Raw genomic sequence first — 16,308 nt, forward strand, 5'->3', positions numbered from 1 at the left:
TTCCAAGGCTGGGGTTTTTTGGGGAATTAAACCGAGCTCCCAGCTTTAAGTAATGCTCAGGATTAATTCCAGGTGAGAGGAGTTTTTTAAAAAAAAGGGATTGGGAGCAGCTCTGGTTGGTCAACTAGGTTTTCCAGCTGCAGAAATTTGGGATAATTCCCATTTTTCTGCACCTTATCCTAGAAGAGGGACAACATGGGGGAAAAAAAGGGAATCACTTCATGCCTGAGGAGAACAAATTCCAGCTCCAAACCTATCCCAAAAACTCCTGTGGCAGCGTTCCCGATTGGGTTTGAGCCTTGCAGTGTAACCCTTCCCAGATTCCTGGATCGCTCCACATTCCATCAAAATAATGTCAAAGAAAATCGGGAAAATGTGAAGGGAATCCAACATCCAGGGAGCAGAGCTTCTCCTTCCAGGGAAAACAGCCTCGAATCCTGTGGGAGAGCCAAATTCCTCAATCTCCTCTCCCCTGGGAATATTCCCTTAATTCCTGACTGCTATTCCAGAGGTGTAAAATCTCCCAGCTTTAGCTCTGAGGGAATCTGGAAGCTGCTGATGGAATATCTGGGATGGGATCCACGATGGAAGTGGGAACATGGGAAGGAACAACCCCCATCCCATCCTTTTCCCTCCTTCCTCCTGCTCCTCACTCCCATTTTTCCCTTTTCCAGCACAAAAAAAAAAAGCCATGGATGGCACAGCTGGGATGCCAAAAATCCTTTTTTTTTTTTTTTTTTAGTCCTAGGGAAATCCAGGAATTTTCCAAATATCCAGCTCCCTTTTTATCAAGGATTATCGTAAAGGCTGAAAACACTTTTCTTGGAAAAGGCGGCGATATTTACAGGATAAAGGGATACAAAGGCAGGGGAGGCTGGATAAAATGGTGTCGTTAAAAGCATTCCGTGGTTTGGGAATTTCGCCAGCTCCTCACATTGGATCATCCTCCCCAAAAGGTTGGATGGGATTATCCAAACCATCCCAATTCCCTGCAGCTCCCATTCCCACCAGGCACATTCCGGCTCCCATCACTTCCCAAGGATTCCCAGCCGAAAATCCTTGGGAAAATCCTTCCCAAGGATCCTCAGGATCTCCCTGATGCCAGGAATTCCAAGGAAAACCCGCAGCACCTTCACAGGGTGGGACGTGCTCCCCACAGGATTCCCCTGGAAGTGCCTGATTATCCCGGGATCATCCAGACATCCCAAAAATCCCACCCTGTGCATTCCTGGGAGCATTTTCCAAATGTTCCCAGAGTTCTGGCAGCCTCGGGAATGTGATCATTCCCTATCCAGAGCCCAGCACCCTCTGGGGGAAGAACTTTTCCCTGATATCCAAAGAAAATACTGGGAGCCTGTGAGGAATTTCAAGGCTTGGTCCTTCAATATTCCAAGGGAGGAGGAATCTCATGGAGAGCCTGGATCCCGCATCTTGGAAAAAAAACCCCAAATCCTCATCCCAGAGGAGCCCAGATTCCAAATCTGTCTGAGAAGGGCTGGATGAGTGCCCTCCATTCCCAGCTATATTTGGAGAGGAGATTATTTCTGGAAAAGGCAGGAAATAATTCCTCTGGATCCAGACGGGGCTCGGAATTGGAAAGAGGGGCTATAAAGAGATCGAGGAGCTGATGGGACGGGATTTGGCAGGAATCAGGATTCCAGGGAAAGATGATGGAGCAGCAGCATCCCAAACATCCAGCGTGTGACCAAGCTCCCAAAATCCCATTTCTCCCAAAACAAAAATTCCTTCCCAGCTATAAAAAATATGGAAAATGAACAGCTTTTGTCCCTGAGCCCATCCAGGTTAGGGAGAGTGGGATTATCCCATCCCAAAGGAATTTTCCCACTGCAGGAAGGGGATTTAACGCAGGAGACCCCATTCCCTACAACAATATTCCTGTATAAAATCCATAAATAATCCTATAAAATCCATATGTGCACTGACAGGGATCAAACATCCCTCCACTGGCAGAATTCCCAAAAACTTTCTGAGGAATGTGGAAGACAGAATGGATCTCTAATAATTTCTGTTTCATCCCAAACATCCAGCGTGTGACCAAGCTCCCAAAATCCCATTTCTCCCAAAACAAAAATTCCTTCCCAACTATAAAAAATATGGAAAATGAACAACTTTTGTCCCTGAGCCCATCCCGGTTAGGGAGAGTGGGATTATCCCATCCCAAAGGGATTTTCCCACTGCAGGAAGGGGATTTAACGCAGGAGACCCCATTCCCTACAAGAATATTCCTGTGTAAAATCCATACAATTATCCTTTATAATCCATATGTGCACTGACAGGGATCAATCACCCCTTCACTGGCCAAATTCCCAAAAACTTTCTGAGGAATGTGGAAGACAGAACTGAACTTTAATAATTTCTGTTTCATCCCAAACATCCAACATGTGTCCAGGCTCCCAAAATCCCCTTTCTCCCAAAACAAAAATTCCTTCCCAGCTATAAAAAATATGGAAAATTAAAAACTTTTGTCCGTGAGCCCATCCCGGTTAGGGAGAGTGGGATTATCCCATCCCAAAAGGATTTTCCCACTGGAGGAAGGGGATTTAACGCAGGAGACCCCATTCCCTACAACAATATTCCTGTATATAATCCATAAATAATCCTATATAATCCATATATGGACTGACAGGGATCAAACATCCCTCCACTGGCAGAATTCCCAAAAACTTTCTGAGGAATGTGGAAGACAGAATGGATCTCTAATAATTTCTGTTTCATCCCAAACATCCAGCACGTGACCAAGCTCCCAAAATCCCATTTCTCCCAAAACAAAAATTCCTTCCCAACTATAAAAAATATGGAAAATGAACAACTTTTGTCCCTGAGCTCATCCAGGTTAGGGAGAGTGGGATTATCCCATCCCAAAGGGATTTTCCCACTGGAGGAAGGGGATTTAACGCAGGAGACCCCATTCCCTACAACAATATTCCTGTATAAAATCCATAAATAATCCTTTATAATCCATATGTGCACTGACAGGGATCAATCATCCCCTCACTGGCAGAATTCCCAAAAACTTTCTGAGGAATGTGGAAGAGAAAACTGAACTTTAATAATTTCTGTTTCATCCCAAACATCCAACGTGTGACCAGGCTCCCAAAATCCCATTTCTCCCAAAACAAAATTCCTTCCCAGCTATAAAAAATATGGAAAATTAACAACTTTTGTCCCTGAGCTCATCCCGGTTAGGGAGAGTGGGATTATCCCATCCCAAAGGGATTTTCCCACTGCAGGAAGGGGATTTAACGCAGGAGACCCCATTCCCTACAAGAATATTCCTGTATAAAATCCATATAATAATCCTATATAATCCATATATGGACTGACAGGGATCAAACATCCCCTCACTGGCAGAATTCCCAAAAACTTTCTGATGATTCTGATGCCCAGAACTGAACGGGATTTTTCTCTCCTGAGCCCCAAGAATTTTAATTTTGGGGAGTTTAAGACTTTTCCTCGCCAGATCCCCTCCGAATTCCCCTCCCGTGGAACCAAAGGCAACGTTTTTGACCCCGCTAGCTCCTGGGATGCAGCTCCCGGAATTCCAGAGGGATCCTTGGAGCTCTCCACACATCCCGGGATTCACCCAGGGAAGTTTAGGCTCAGCTTAAATCCCTCACATTTGCCGAGCCTAAATTAGATTGAAACCTCAACATTTGCACCCTGAACCCCAAATCCAGACCCTCCCTCACAGAATTCCAGAATTCCGGAATTCCGGAATTCCCAGTTCCTTACCCCTTGGGAGCAGAGTCCATCCCAATCCCTTGGCTATCCACGGATTCTTCCCCACTCTGCACGGAGCTGAAGCTCATCCCAGGAATTCCCGAAGAGGAGATTCTTATCCAGGGCTCAGGGAAGAGTTAAAATTCCCAAGGATCCCGCAGAACTCCTGGAGCGGGCGCTGGAGGAGCGCAGCTGCCCCTGCGGCAGCGCATAATTCCTGCCCTGTTCCCAGGGAAGCTTCCCTGGCACAAAGTCGGGAATTGTGCGGGGTTAAAGAACCCTGGACAACGCCGGCATTCACCCAGGGAGGCCGGCAGGGCATGGGAATATCCCCCATGGAAATACAATCCATGGGAATATTCTCCCATGGAAATACAATCCATGGAAATAAATCCATGGGAATATTCCCCACGGAAGTACAATCCATGAAATATAACCCATGGAAATACAATCCGTGGAAATATCCTCCATGGAAATACAATCCATGGAAATATAATCCATGGGAATACTCTCCCAAGGAAATATTCCCCATGGAAGTACAATCCATGAAGTATAATCCATGGAAGTACAATCTGTGGAAATATCCTCCATGGAAATACCCTCCATGGAAATACAATCCGTGTATCCAGGGAAATACAATCCATGGAAATATCCCCCATGGAAATACATTCCATGGAAATATAATCCATGGGAATATTCTCCCATGGAAATATTCCCCACGGAAGTACAATCCATGAAATATAATCCATGGAAATACAATCTGTGGAAATATCCTCCATGGAAATACCCTCCATGGAAATACAATCCATGGGAATACAATCCATGGAAATATCCCCCATGGAAATATCCCCCATAGAAATATCCTCCATGGAAATACAATCCATGGGAATATCCCCCATGGAAATACAATCCATGGGAATATACTCCCATGGAAATATTCCCCATGGAAGTACAATCCATGAAGTATAATCCATGGAAATACAATCCGTGGAAATATCCTCCGTGGAAATATCCCACATGGAAATACAATCCATGGAAGTACAATCTATGGAAATATCCCCCACGGAAATATCCCCGATAGAAATATCCTCCATGGAAATACAATCCATGGGAATATCCACCCATGGAAATATTCTCCATGGAAATACAATCCATGGGAATATCCACCCATGGAAATATTCCCCATGGAAGTACAATCCATGAAGTATAATCCATGGAAATACAATCCGTGGAAATATTCTCCATGGAAATATCCCGCAAGGAAACACAATCCAGGCAAATACAATCCATGGAAATATCCTCCATGGAAATATCCCGCATGGAAGTACAATCCATGAAGTATAATCCATGGAAATACAATCCGTGGAAATATCCCGCAAGGGAATATCCTTCATGGAAGTACAATCCATGGAAATATCCCCGTGGAGCTACAATCTATGGAAATATAATCCATGGAAATAAAATCCATGGAATCACAGTCTATGGAAATATCCCCGTGGAAGTACAATCCATGAAGTATAATCCATGGAAATACAATCCATGGAAGTACAATCTGTGGAAATATCCCCATGGAAGTACAATCCACGGACGTATCCTCCATCTGGGACCGCTGATCCAGAGTCTTCCCAACAAGGATCCAGCCCTTCCAACGAGCCAAACCCTGTCCCTCCGAGTGGTTTGATTTTCCCATCCCTCCTCCCATCCTTCCAATCCATTCGCTCTATCCATAAAAATGTTGGGAAAGGCGAGGTCAGGGCGGCTGGAGGCCACTCCCAGCTCCAAAGGCAGTGTTCCTAAATCGCTCCGGGAAAATCTGATCTCCAGGGAATTATCCCCCAGCACCACAAAGAGGCGGCCACAGGGGCCAAAGACCTTTCCCAGATCTTTCCCTGATTTTTCCCGACATCATCTGCACCTGCTCCAACCTCCCTCAGGATCCAACGAGCCCCCGATCCGGCTGGATCCCGGGAAAAAGGGGCAGCTCCGAGCTTTGGGACGGAACCAATTCCAGCTCAGTTCTTTGGAAAACCTGCAGCTGGAATGAGGGCTGAGGCCGTCGGATGACATTTCGTGCTTGGATCGACCAGGGAAATTTCCCTGGAATTTAACACCCTTAAATACCTTCAACTCCAGGCATTTTGAACCAGCAATGGGGAAATTCTGGAAGCTCCGTTGTTCCCAGTGGGAAAACTCCTGGAAGTCTCGTTATTCCTGATGGGAAAATGCCTGGAAGCCTCGTTGTTCCCAAGGCTGTGGGTGCTTCTCCCAAAATTTTGCACGCCTGGGTTTGGTGCAGAGCCTCGGGAAGGCTCTGATATTCCTGAGAACAGCCAACACTCATTCCGTTTGTGATTCCAGGAGGAATTCTGAGCCATCCTGAGGTTACCCACAGCAGCAGGAGCTGGGTTAGAGCAGGAGAGGTCACTGCCACCCCCACGCCCTTCCTCGGTCACACCTGGTGTTCCCAGACACGGAAAACATCCCGCGGGTTTGCTCTGCTCAATTCCAGCTGAAATCGTGGAAAAAATTCCTAAAATCTCAGAAAGGAGTGGATAAGCCACTCATAAACCTGGATAAAGCCCAGCCCAGCGACCCAGGATCTCAGAGGGGGCTGCAACCCCCGTGGGACCTCCCATGGGAGCAGCGGGATCCCACCTGGTGGATCCCACAGCGGGATCCCACCCGGTGGATCCCACAGCTGCTCCCAGATTCCTGCGACCACTTGGAATCACCTTCCCTGGGTCAGGAAGTGTTGGCTTTGCCACCGATATTCCTGGGAATGTTCCTGGCCAGCGCCGCCAGGATTGTCACCCCACCAGAGCCTCACTCCAGCCAGGTCACCCCCCCCAACATTCCCAGGATTTTTCCAGCCCCTACCCCAGAGGTGCTGGAAGTGCTCAGGCACTCCAGGCTCTCATCCAGGAATTCTCTGGGCTCTTCCTCACTCCAAACATGACCCCAAATCCCTGCTGAACCCCCAGCTGAGGCAGCTCAGGAACTAAACCCAAAAATCCCTTCTCCACCCTCCCAAAATTCCCATTTTTCGCTCAGCTTGTTAAAACCCCTCCGTGCCCGCCTCGGCCTCGTCACGGAGCCGTTGTTCCCTCTGGAAACTGGGAGCTGGGAACCGCCAGGTCCCGAATCCCTGCATTTTCTGCTTTATTAAGGGCGCACGTCATGCACCGCTGAAAGGGGAGGAAACGTGCGGCCGCGCAGATCTCGGGCTGTTCCCGACCTTTGGGAAAACAGGGAGAGCTGGGGAATTGTACAAATCCCCAAGGATTTCAGCGGCTCCGCTCTCCCCCATCCCCTGAGGAAGCAGAACCTGGCACCGGGCAGGGCCTCCCCTGCTCCCAGTTCTCCCAGTTCCGCGCTGGCTTCCCTTTGGAATCCCGGTTTTCCATCCCGGCTCTCGCATTCCGACGGAGCGGAGGGAAGTTACGGGGAGGTGCTGCGCAGCCACGGCGCGTTCACCCGGAGTTTCAGACGAGCCGGGAATCGGGAGACGCGGGATCTATTCCGCGTTCCGAGGCGGCGGAGCGGCTCGCCGGGTGGGCACGGGCCGCGCCAGCGCCTCCCCGCACCCCCGGGAGCATCCAGGGCTGGAAAACAGCCCGGGAGAGCCGCGCCAAGGACAGGTGGGATGAGCCAGGGAGGAGCTGGGAGAAGCTGGAGCAGCAGCCGGAGCCTGAGGGATGGGTCTGAGCCACCTGCGGGGCCGGGAATATCAACAGGGAGCAGGGGGATGGATTCCTGGCTGCTCCTTCCCCTCGCCGCCTTTCCTCATGGAGAGGCTCTGGAGCTGCGCCCGCTCCCAGAGGAGCACGGAAACAAGGAACAAGTGTTAACACGGCACGACACCTCCCCGGCAGCACCGCGCTGGGAACCGGGAGCTGCGAGGCTCTGGGAACCTTCAATAAAGGCCTTCCTCAAGGAAAAAAAAATATAAACTTGTTAAAAATCCCACAAAACGATTTTCCCAAAGCGGCGAGATCCAAGCCGGTTCCCTCTCCCAGGCTGGGGCTCACTTTGGACGACCCGCGGGCTCCAGCTTTGCAATCCTCCTTTCCCAAAATGGCCCTGCTGCGCCCAGCAGGATCCTCGGGGGCTGCGGGCGCACCCCGGGCTCGGAATTTTATTTTTATTTTTATTATTATTATTATTATTATTATTTTGCCCGCATTCTCCAGCCGACCTTCAGCACTCGGCGAAGACACCCGAATTCCCGGGACGCCGCTCCGGAACGCGCGGCTGGAGCTCAGGGCGCTCCCCCCGCGGCTCCCAGCGGCCCGAACCCGAACCAGGCTCCAGGAGGAGAGAGCGGCAGCCCCGAAACTCCGAACCGCCGTGCGCCATCGCCCCGAGCCGAGCCCGCGTCTCCTCCCTCCGGCCCCCGCCGCGCTCCTGCTGAACAAGCCCTCCGCTATTCGCGGCAGCCGCGGCTCTTCCAGAGCATCCAACAATATCTGCCTGTGTGCCCGGGGGAGGCGGGGAGCGCTGCCAGCGCCCGGAGCCGCCCCAGCCGTCCATCCGCAGCCAGCCGGGCCCCTCCGACACCCGCGGCCACCTCCAGATTGGGCAAAATTAAGGAGAGGGGGAAAAAAAAAAATATTAAAAAAAAAATAAAATAAAGGTGGGGGAGGTCCGTGTCTAAGCGAGGCCCCGCTCCCGGTGGGAAGCGGATATGGAAGTGTGGGAGCGGACGGGCTCGGAGGAGCGAGTGTCACACCGAGCTTTTACTGGGAGATTGAGAGATCTCCCTGCCCAGCCGCGAGTGCCGGAGCTGCCGGCGGCACCGCACCGCCGCCGAGCCCCGCCGCGCCGCTTACATAACGCCCCGCGCCCGGCCCGGCCCGGCCCGGCAGCGCCGGGAACCGGGCAGCGACACGGCCGGGGCATCACCGGAACCGGGGCATCACCGGGAACGGGACGTTACCGGGAGCGGGGCATCGCCACAGCCGGGGATGGAGCATCACTGGGGAGGGGGCATCACCGGGAACGGGTATCACCGGGAACGGGGCACTGCCAGAACCGGGGCATTGCCAGAACCGGGGCATCGCGACAGCCGGGACATCACCGGGAAGGGGGCAGCACGGCGGGGACATCGCCACAACCGGGGCATCACCGGGAACGGGGCACTGCCAGAACCGGGGCATCACCGGGGCATCGCCACAACCGGGGCATCACCGGGAACGGGGCACTGCCAGAACCGGGGCATCGCCACAACCGGGGCATCACCGGGAACGGGGCACTGCCAGAACCGGGGCATCACCAGGACCGGGGCATCACTGGCACCGAAGCATTACCACGGCCCGGGCACCACCGGGACCGGCCACAGCGCGGCCGGAGCACGGACACAACCGGAGCATCACCGGCACCGAGGCATCACCGCGGCCGGGGCAGCGCCGGTCCCGGGGCACCGGGCAGCATCCCGGCCGCGCAGCCCCGCTCTCTGCTCCGGGCGCCGCCGAACCGGGGCCGCCTGGAGGGCGCGGGGGCGAGGGGGAAGCGACAAGACCGCGGCCCCGGCGAGGAGGGGGGAGCGGAGCGGAGCGGGCGACGCCGCCGGTGATGTGCAAGTCACGGGCGGGGGGCAGCGGGGCCGGGGGAGCGGAGCCGCCCGCCCGCGGGGTCCGCGCGCCCCCGGCGGAGCCCCGGGAAGTTCGCGGCGCCTTCGCCCCCGCCCCTGGCTCCGCGGCCGCGGGCGGCAGCGCCTCCGGTAACAAGTGCGGCGGCCGCGGGCGCTCAGCGGGCGCGGAGGAGCCCCGCGGAGGCGGCGCCCGCCCTCTCCGCCGCGGCGGCCGGCGCGGCCCGGGACCGGCCACGACCCCCCTCCCCCCACCCCGCGCCCCCTCCCCGACCCCCCGAATGCCCCCCTCCGTCCCCCGGCCCGGTTTTCGCCGCGAAATGTCAGCGTCTCATGGCAACGGCGCTGCCTCCGCGCTGCCTCCGCCGGCTCCCGCGGCGCTCAGCGGGGCCACGCCGCTCGCCCCCACCCCACCTCCTCCCCCCCCCCCCCAAATCCCCCCCCCCCCCCCCCGCCCTTCCGCCCCGGCGACAGTCGCGACAAGGTCACGCGGCGCCCCGGACTCACCGTACACCCCTTGGCCGGAGCTGCCCTCCAGCAGAACCGTCAGCAGCCCCAGCAGCCCGATGGCTACATCCATCTTCACGTGAGCATCCACATATCCAGCCCGGCGGGGCGGGGGGGGGGGCCGCGCAGCGCCCGCCGGAGCCCCGCGCTCCGCTGCGGCCGAGCCGCGCACGCCCGCGCAGGCAGGGCGGCGGGGGCAGGCGGCGGGCACCGCGCCGGTCCTCCTCCTCCTCCTCCTCCTCCTCCTCCTTCCTCCTCCGCCTCCGCCCTCCTCCTCCTCCTCCTCCTCCTCCTGCCGCTGCGCAGCGGGCGGCGCGGGGCGAGCCCCGCTCGGAGCGAGCCCCCGGCAGCGGCAGCCCCCGCACCCCCTCCGGGCCGCGGCCCCCTCAGGGCTCCGGCCGCCGCCGCCGCCGCCTCCCGGGGCCGCCGAGCGCCTCGCGGGGCCGCCGCAGCCGCCCGCGCCCCGCGGCCATCAGATGCCACCGCGGCGCCGCGGCCCCCGCATGGTGCGCGGGGCTCCCCGGGCGGCGCGGAGCGGAGCGGAGCGAGGGGTTGGGGGGGGGGGAGCCGGGGGCGGGCGCGGGCCGGGGGCGGGCGCAGGGCCGCGGGGATGCTCCGGATGAGGCGCTCCGGGAGCGGCCCCCTCCTCTCAGAGCGGCTGCGGGGCGGCGGCGGCCGGGCCCATGGCGGGGGCGGCGCGGAGCTCCCGCGGCCGCGCTGGGTGCGGGTGCGCTGCCGGGAGAGCGCGGGGGAAGCGGGCGCGAGTGGCGGCGGCGGGGCCGTCACGTTGTGCTATACGTGCGGGGCCGGCAGCCGCAGCCCGGCGACGTCAAAGCTGCGTGGCTGCTGCTGCTGCTGCTGCTGCGCGCCTTCCTCCGCCTCCTCCTCCTCCTCCTCCTCCGCCGCCGCCGCCGCCGCCGCCCCCCGTGGCCCCGCGGCTCCGCCACCGCCGCCGGGCGCGCATGGCCGCGGGAGCTGCCAAGGGCGGGATGCGCGCTGTGAGCCGCGCCGCTGCGGGAGGCGCGGGGCTCTGGGACCCGCACGGAGCCGGCGGGTGTGGGGTCTGACCCGGGATGCGCGGGGCTCTGGGACCCGCACGGAGCCGGCGGGGGTGGGGTCTGACCCGCTCTGACCCAGGATGCGCAGCCCGGTGCGGCTCGCACGGAGCCCCTTGAGCGGGGCAGCCCGCTCTGTCCCGGGATGTGCGGAATTGCTCCGGTCCCGCTCTGCCCCGGGATTCTCCGTCTGGCTGCTGCTGTTCCTTTTTGTCCCGGGATACACTTCAGGGCCCCGCTCTCGCTCTGTCCCGGGATGCACGTTCCCGGTCCCGGCCCCGCTCTGTCCCGGGATGCACTGCCCCGGTCCCGCTCTCTCCCGGGATGCGCGGCCCGGTCCCGCTCTGTCCCGGGGTGCACTGCCCCGGTCCCGCTCTCTCCCGGGATGCGCGGCCCGGTCCCGCTCTCTCCCGGGATGCGCGGCCCCGTTCCCGCTCTGTACCGGGATGCACGTTCCCGGTCCCGGTCCCGCTCCGTCCCGGGGTGCACTGCCCCGTTCCCGCTCTATCCCGGGATGCACGTTCCCGGTCCCGGTCCCGCTCTGTCCCGGGATGCGCGGCCCCGGTCCCGGTCCCGCTCTGTCCCGGGATGCGCGGCCCGGTCCCGCTCTGTCCCGGGATGCGCGGCCCGGTCCCGCTCTGTCCCGGGATGCATGGCCCGGTCCCGCTCTGTCCCGGGATGCACGGCCCGGTCCCGCTCTGTGCCGGGATGCACGTTCCCGGTCCCGGTCCCGCTCTGTCCCGGGATGCGCGGCCCCGGTCCCGCTCTCTCCCGGGATGAGCGGCCCGGTCCCGCTCTATCCCGGGATACACGTTCCCGGTCCCGGTCCCGCTCTCTCCCGGGTTGCACGGCCCCGGTCCCGCTCTATCCCGGGATACACGTTCCCGGTCCCGGTCCCGCTCTGTCCCGGGATGCACTGCCCCGTTCCCGCTCTGTCCCGGGATGCACGGCCCGGTCCCGCTCTGTCCCGGGATGCACGTTCCCGGGACCGGTCCCGCTCTGTCCCGGGATGCGCGGCACTGTCCCGGTCCCGCTTTGTCCCGGGATGCGCGGCGCGGCGCGGTGCGGACGGTGAGGGGCGCCCTGACCCCGCGCTGCGCTCCCGGCCCGAGGGGTCCGTCCCCCGCACCTCCCGCCCGTTCCGCGCTCCCCTTCCCGGCTCTGTCCCCCCCGCTCCCTCTCGGCCCGGTTCTGCGGTGCCCCCGCCCCGGCTGAAAACGCTGCGCTCGTCCCGGGTTGTGTCGCAGGGCACGGGGCTAAGGCCAGCCAGCACTCTGGGGTGACACAGGGGCACGGGGAGGTGACAAACCTCTGATCCGCTGGGTTTTTATCAGGTTTATTTTTACCTCAAATACCTGAGACCCTTGACTGGCTCCCGGCACATTCCCAGCCTGCCTGAGGCTCTCCCACGTTTTGGGATCCCGTGGGATTTGCGCTGGCCAAGGTCTCTTCTCTCCAATTCCTCAGAGCAAACCGGGGATTTTTGTGGGAAAAAGGCTGCCCCTGTCCTTCCCCCCTTTTTCCTTGATTTCTCCAGGGATTGCCCCAAACCCGTGGGCACCTTGAGTATAAATTCAGCTTCCTCCACCTGCGTCAGTGAAGGATTCGCGCTCTAGGCCGGGACAGTGACAGTGCTCTGGAAGGGACAATCGCACCCTCAGGGTTTTGCACTGTCACCCCAAAGTGCTCAGAGCTTCCGATCCATCACTGGGAATTCCAGCAGGGAGCTGAATCCGGGGCTGTTCCCTCTTCCCAGCCCGGCGAGAAGTGTGAGGAGGGATGTGTGCAGCCATTCCCGTTCCCCGCGCCATTCCCGTGCCCCCAGAGCTGGAGCTGGTCCCCAGCCCTGCCCGGAGCCTGTCCCCAGCCCGCTGCCAGCTGAGGGTGACCCTGAGGTGGCTGTGCTCACATCCCAAGGGACACCATCCTGCGCCATTCCAGGCGCTCTCCCACCCCCTTCACTGAAGGGGTTCCCGGGTGGCTCCTCGGAGTCCGTCTGATGCTCCTTTTCCCCTGGTTTTCCGTTCCAAGGAGAATTTGGGGACGTCTCCGCGGGCTGCACTCGCAGCGTGACCTTCACCTCATCACCTTCAACCCTCCGCTGCCTCTTGGATTCTTCCTACCTCCAGCGCCTCCTTTTCCCCCTTTTCCCTGCCACACCTGGGCCCAGCGGGCCCTCAAAGCAACATCTGGGACACATCTGGGCTCTGCCCATCCCAGCCCGGAGCTCTGGTCCCTTCCCGGATTTTTCCGGATGGATTTTTTCCCTGTTTTCCTTTCTTACTCCCCCATCCAACCGCCCCACAGCACGAACGTGGCCGCGCTCCCGAAGCATTTTTTTGACTTCTTGGAGCGTTATCCTCAGCTCCCAAGCCCCATCCAGGGCAGGTTTGGGAGGAAAAGCTGGAATTCTTCACATGGGAATGGTGGGAAAAGTGCCACGTTCCCTTCTGGCTGCTCTGTAGTTTGGACACCAAGAACCCATGAAGGGCTGAGCCTTTCTCTCCCTATTCCCGGCCTTCCCGTGGTTAATTCCAAGATCCTTTCCACATTTTTTATAGCTGGGAAGGAATTTATTTTGGGAGGAAGAAAGGGGATTTTGGGAGCCTGGTCACACTTTGAATGTTTGGGATGAAAGAGGAAGCGTTAAAGTTCAGTTCTGTCTTCCACATTCCTCATAAATTTAGGGCGGGATTTCTGCCAGTGAAGGGATGATTGATCCGTGTCAGTCCATATATGGATTATATAGGATAATTATATGGATTATTTATGGGAGTATCCTGGTAGGGAATGGGTTCTCCTGCATTAAATCCCCTTCCTGCAGTGGAAAAATCCCTTTGGGATGGGATATCTGCGCTGTGCCCATCCCAACCCAGGGATTTTCCTCCCGTTTTCCTTTCTTACGTCCCCCATCCAACCGCCCCACAGCACAAACGTGGCCGTGCTCCCAAAGCATTTTTTAGACTTCTTGGAGCGTTATCCTCAGCTCCCAAGCCCCATCCAGGGCAGGTTTGGGAGGAAAAGCCGGAATTCTTCACATGGGAATGGTGGGAAAAGTGCCACGTTCCCTTCTGGCTGCTCTGTAGTTTGGACACCAAGAACCCATGAAGGGCTGAGCCTTTCTCTCCCTATTCCCGGCCTTCCCGTGGTTAATTCCAAGATCCTTTCCACATTTTTTATAGCTGGGAAGGGATTTATTTTGGGGGGAAGAAAGGGGATTTTGGGAGCCTGGTCACACTTTGAATGTTTGGGATGAAAGAGGAAGCGTTAAAGTTCAGTTCTGTCTTCCACATTCCTCATAAATTTGGGGCGGGATTTCTGCCAGTGAAGGGATGATTGATCCCTGTCAGTCCATATATGGATTATATAGGATAATTATACGGATTATTTATGGGAGTATCATTGTAGGGAATGGGTTCTCCTGCATTAAACCCCCTTCCTGCAGTGGAAAAATCCCTTTGGGATGGGATATCTGCGCTGTGCCCATCCCAACCCAGGGATTTTCCTCCCGTTTTCCTTTCTTACGTCCCCCATCCAACCGCCCCACAGCACAAACGTGGCCGCGCTCCCAAAGCATTTTTTAGACTTCTTGGAACGTTATCCTCAACTCCCAAGCCCCATCCAGGGCAGGTTTGGGAGGAAAAGCTGGAATTCTTCACACGGGAATGGTGGGAAAAGTGCCACGTTCCCTTCTGGCTGCTCTGTAGTTTGAACACCAAGAACCCGTGGAGGGCTGGGCCTTTCTCTCCCTATTCCCGGCCTTCCCGTGGTTAATTCCCAGATCCTCCCAGCGCAGCCAGATGTTCTGGGATCCTGACTCGTTATCCGGCTGGAACAGCCCTTAGGAGGGATGTTGTTAGCGGGTCGTTAGCGCGCCACTGACAGCATTCCTTGGAAGTTCAGCCTTCGGCGCTGCAGCTGGGAAAACGAGGAGGAAACCTCACCAGGAAAGGAAACAATCGCTTGGATTTGTGGAGGATGATTCCCAGCCTGAATTTAAGCAGGTGCGCAAATCTCTGCGGGGTGAGGGAGGGAGCCCAAATTATTTCCATTTGAGGTGTTTTGTTGTTTTGGGTTTTTGGGTTTTTTTTTTTTCCAAGTATTTGTTCTTAAAAGTTGAAATATTGCTGAGGTTTGCTTGAGGATGTTCAGCTGTAATCCCAAATCCAGGAATGTCTCCAGACAGCGAGGAGAAAGGAGGAATTAAAATAACTCAGCGAGTCAGAGTCGATTTTCCTGCGTCTCCCAAATCACTCTCCATGACGTTAAATACGGAGTTTCTCCCGTCTGGAATTATTTACCTGGGAATTGTGAAATTCAGCTGGTTGGTTGTTGCCAGGAGCAGGACTGGCGGTTGTGGTCAGGCTCCAGCATCTCCAGAACTTTTGGGAAAGCATTTCCCAAAGAATGGGAAATTCCGTGCCCACAAACCACCCCCCTCGGCATCATTTCTCCCTGGGAAGGCTCACGAGGTTCATCCAAAACAAATCCCTGCTCCCAAATCCATGGGATTTCTCCTCTTTCTCAGCCAAGGCTGCCGAAGTGTGTCCAGAGCTCCATCCACCACACCTCGGGTGGGATCCGTGGGGAAAAGACAGGGGAGAGCAGCAGGGGAGGATTCCCGAGTCCTGGATCGGGACTGGGAATCCCTTGGAGATTTGGGATTCATCCACACTTTGCAGGGACGCAGCCAGGGACTCACTGGGTGTCTCAGTCGCTCTCCAAACTCAGGATAAAAGTTGATTTTCACAAAATCCTGAGGGGTTTTTTTGCCACCTGCCCTGCACGAGGAGGAATGGAGAGGCTCCAATGGGATTTCATTTCATTCAGGGAAATAAACTGGCTTTGAATGCGTTATTCCAAAGAATTCCCAAGGCTCATTTCCATCCCGCAACAGGGGCAGCTTCAGCAGCAGGAGTGCTGTGGTTTGATCATTTCCTTTACCTTCACAGGAATTCCCTTTTTCCCTGATTTTCCTGCCGATCACGCACAGGACGCTCGTTATTTTGGGAATGTCGGCCATCCCGGAGTTATCCTTGCTCACCCCTTGTTTGTCCAACAGCCAATCTTCGGGAAGGAAAACGTTTTTAATGTGAATTTCCATGATTTCCAGGATGCAAAATTCAAATTCCGTTGCCGTCATCGTGGCCACCCCACGGATGGAGCCGCCTCGTTTGTCCCTGGTTAATTAAATGTTTATTCAAACATCAGGTTGTCCCTAATTTATACTTGGGGAAAATCAAACTATTTGTGGCAGGCACTGGGATTTGGTTTTAACTCCTTCGTTTCAGCCATCCCTCACATTCCAAGGATTGTCCAGCGGGAGACCACAGCTGGAATGGTTTGGTCCAGCAGAATATCAGGGCTGGTCGTAAAATCCCCCTGGATCCCAAGGAATTCACCCTCAGCACTTCCCTA

General features: G+C 56.8%; 1 protein-coding gene across 1 annotated transcript in view; it reads right to left on the reverse strand.

Annotated features, from left to right (window-relative positions):
• Positions 1-9,908, reverse strand: part of MDGA2 (MAM domain containing glycosylphosphatidylinositol anchor 2) — a 205,854-nt gene extending 195,946 nt beyond the window's left edge. Inside the window, exon 1 of the mRNA XM_040066256.2 lies at positions 9,836-9,908. Within this exon, the coding sequence (XP_039922190.1) occupies positions 9,836-9,908 (73 nt within the window). The remainder of the gene's footprint in view (positions 1-9,835) is intronic.
• Between the last annotated feature and the right edge of the window lie 6,400 nt (positions 9,909-16,308).

Source organism: Hirundo rustica, chromosome 6 (assembly GCF_015227805.2).
Source record: "Hirundo rustica isolate bHirRus1 chromosome 6, bHirRus1.pri.v3, whole genome shotgun sequence".
Classification (NCBI taxonomy): Eukaryota; Metazoa; Chordata; class Aves; order Passeriformes; family Hirundinidae; genus Hirundo; species Hirundo rustica.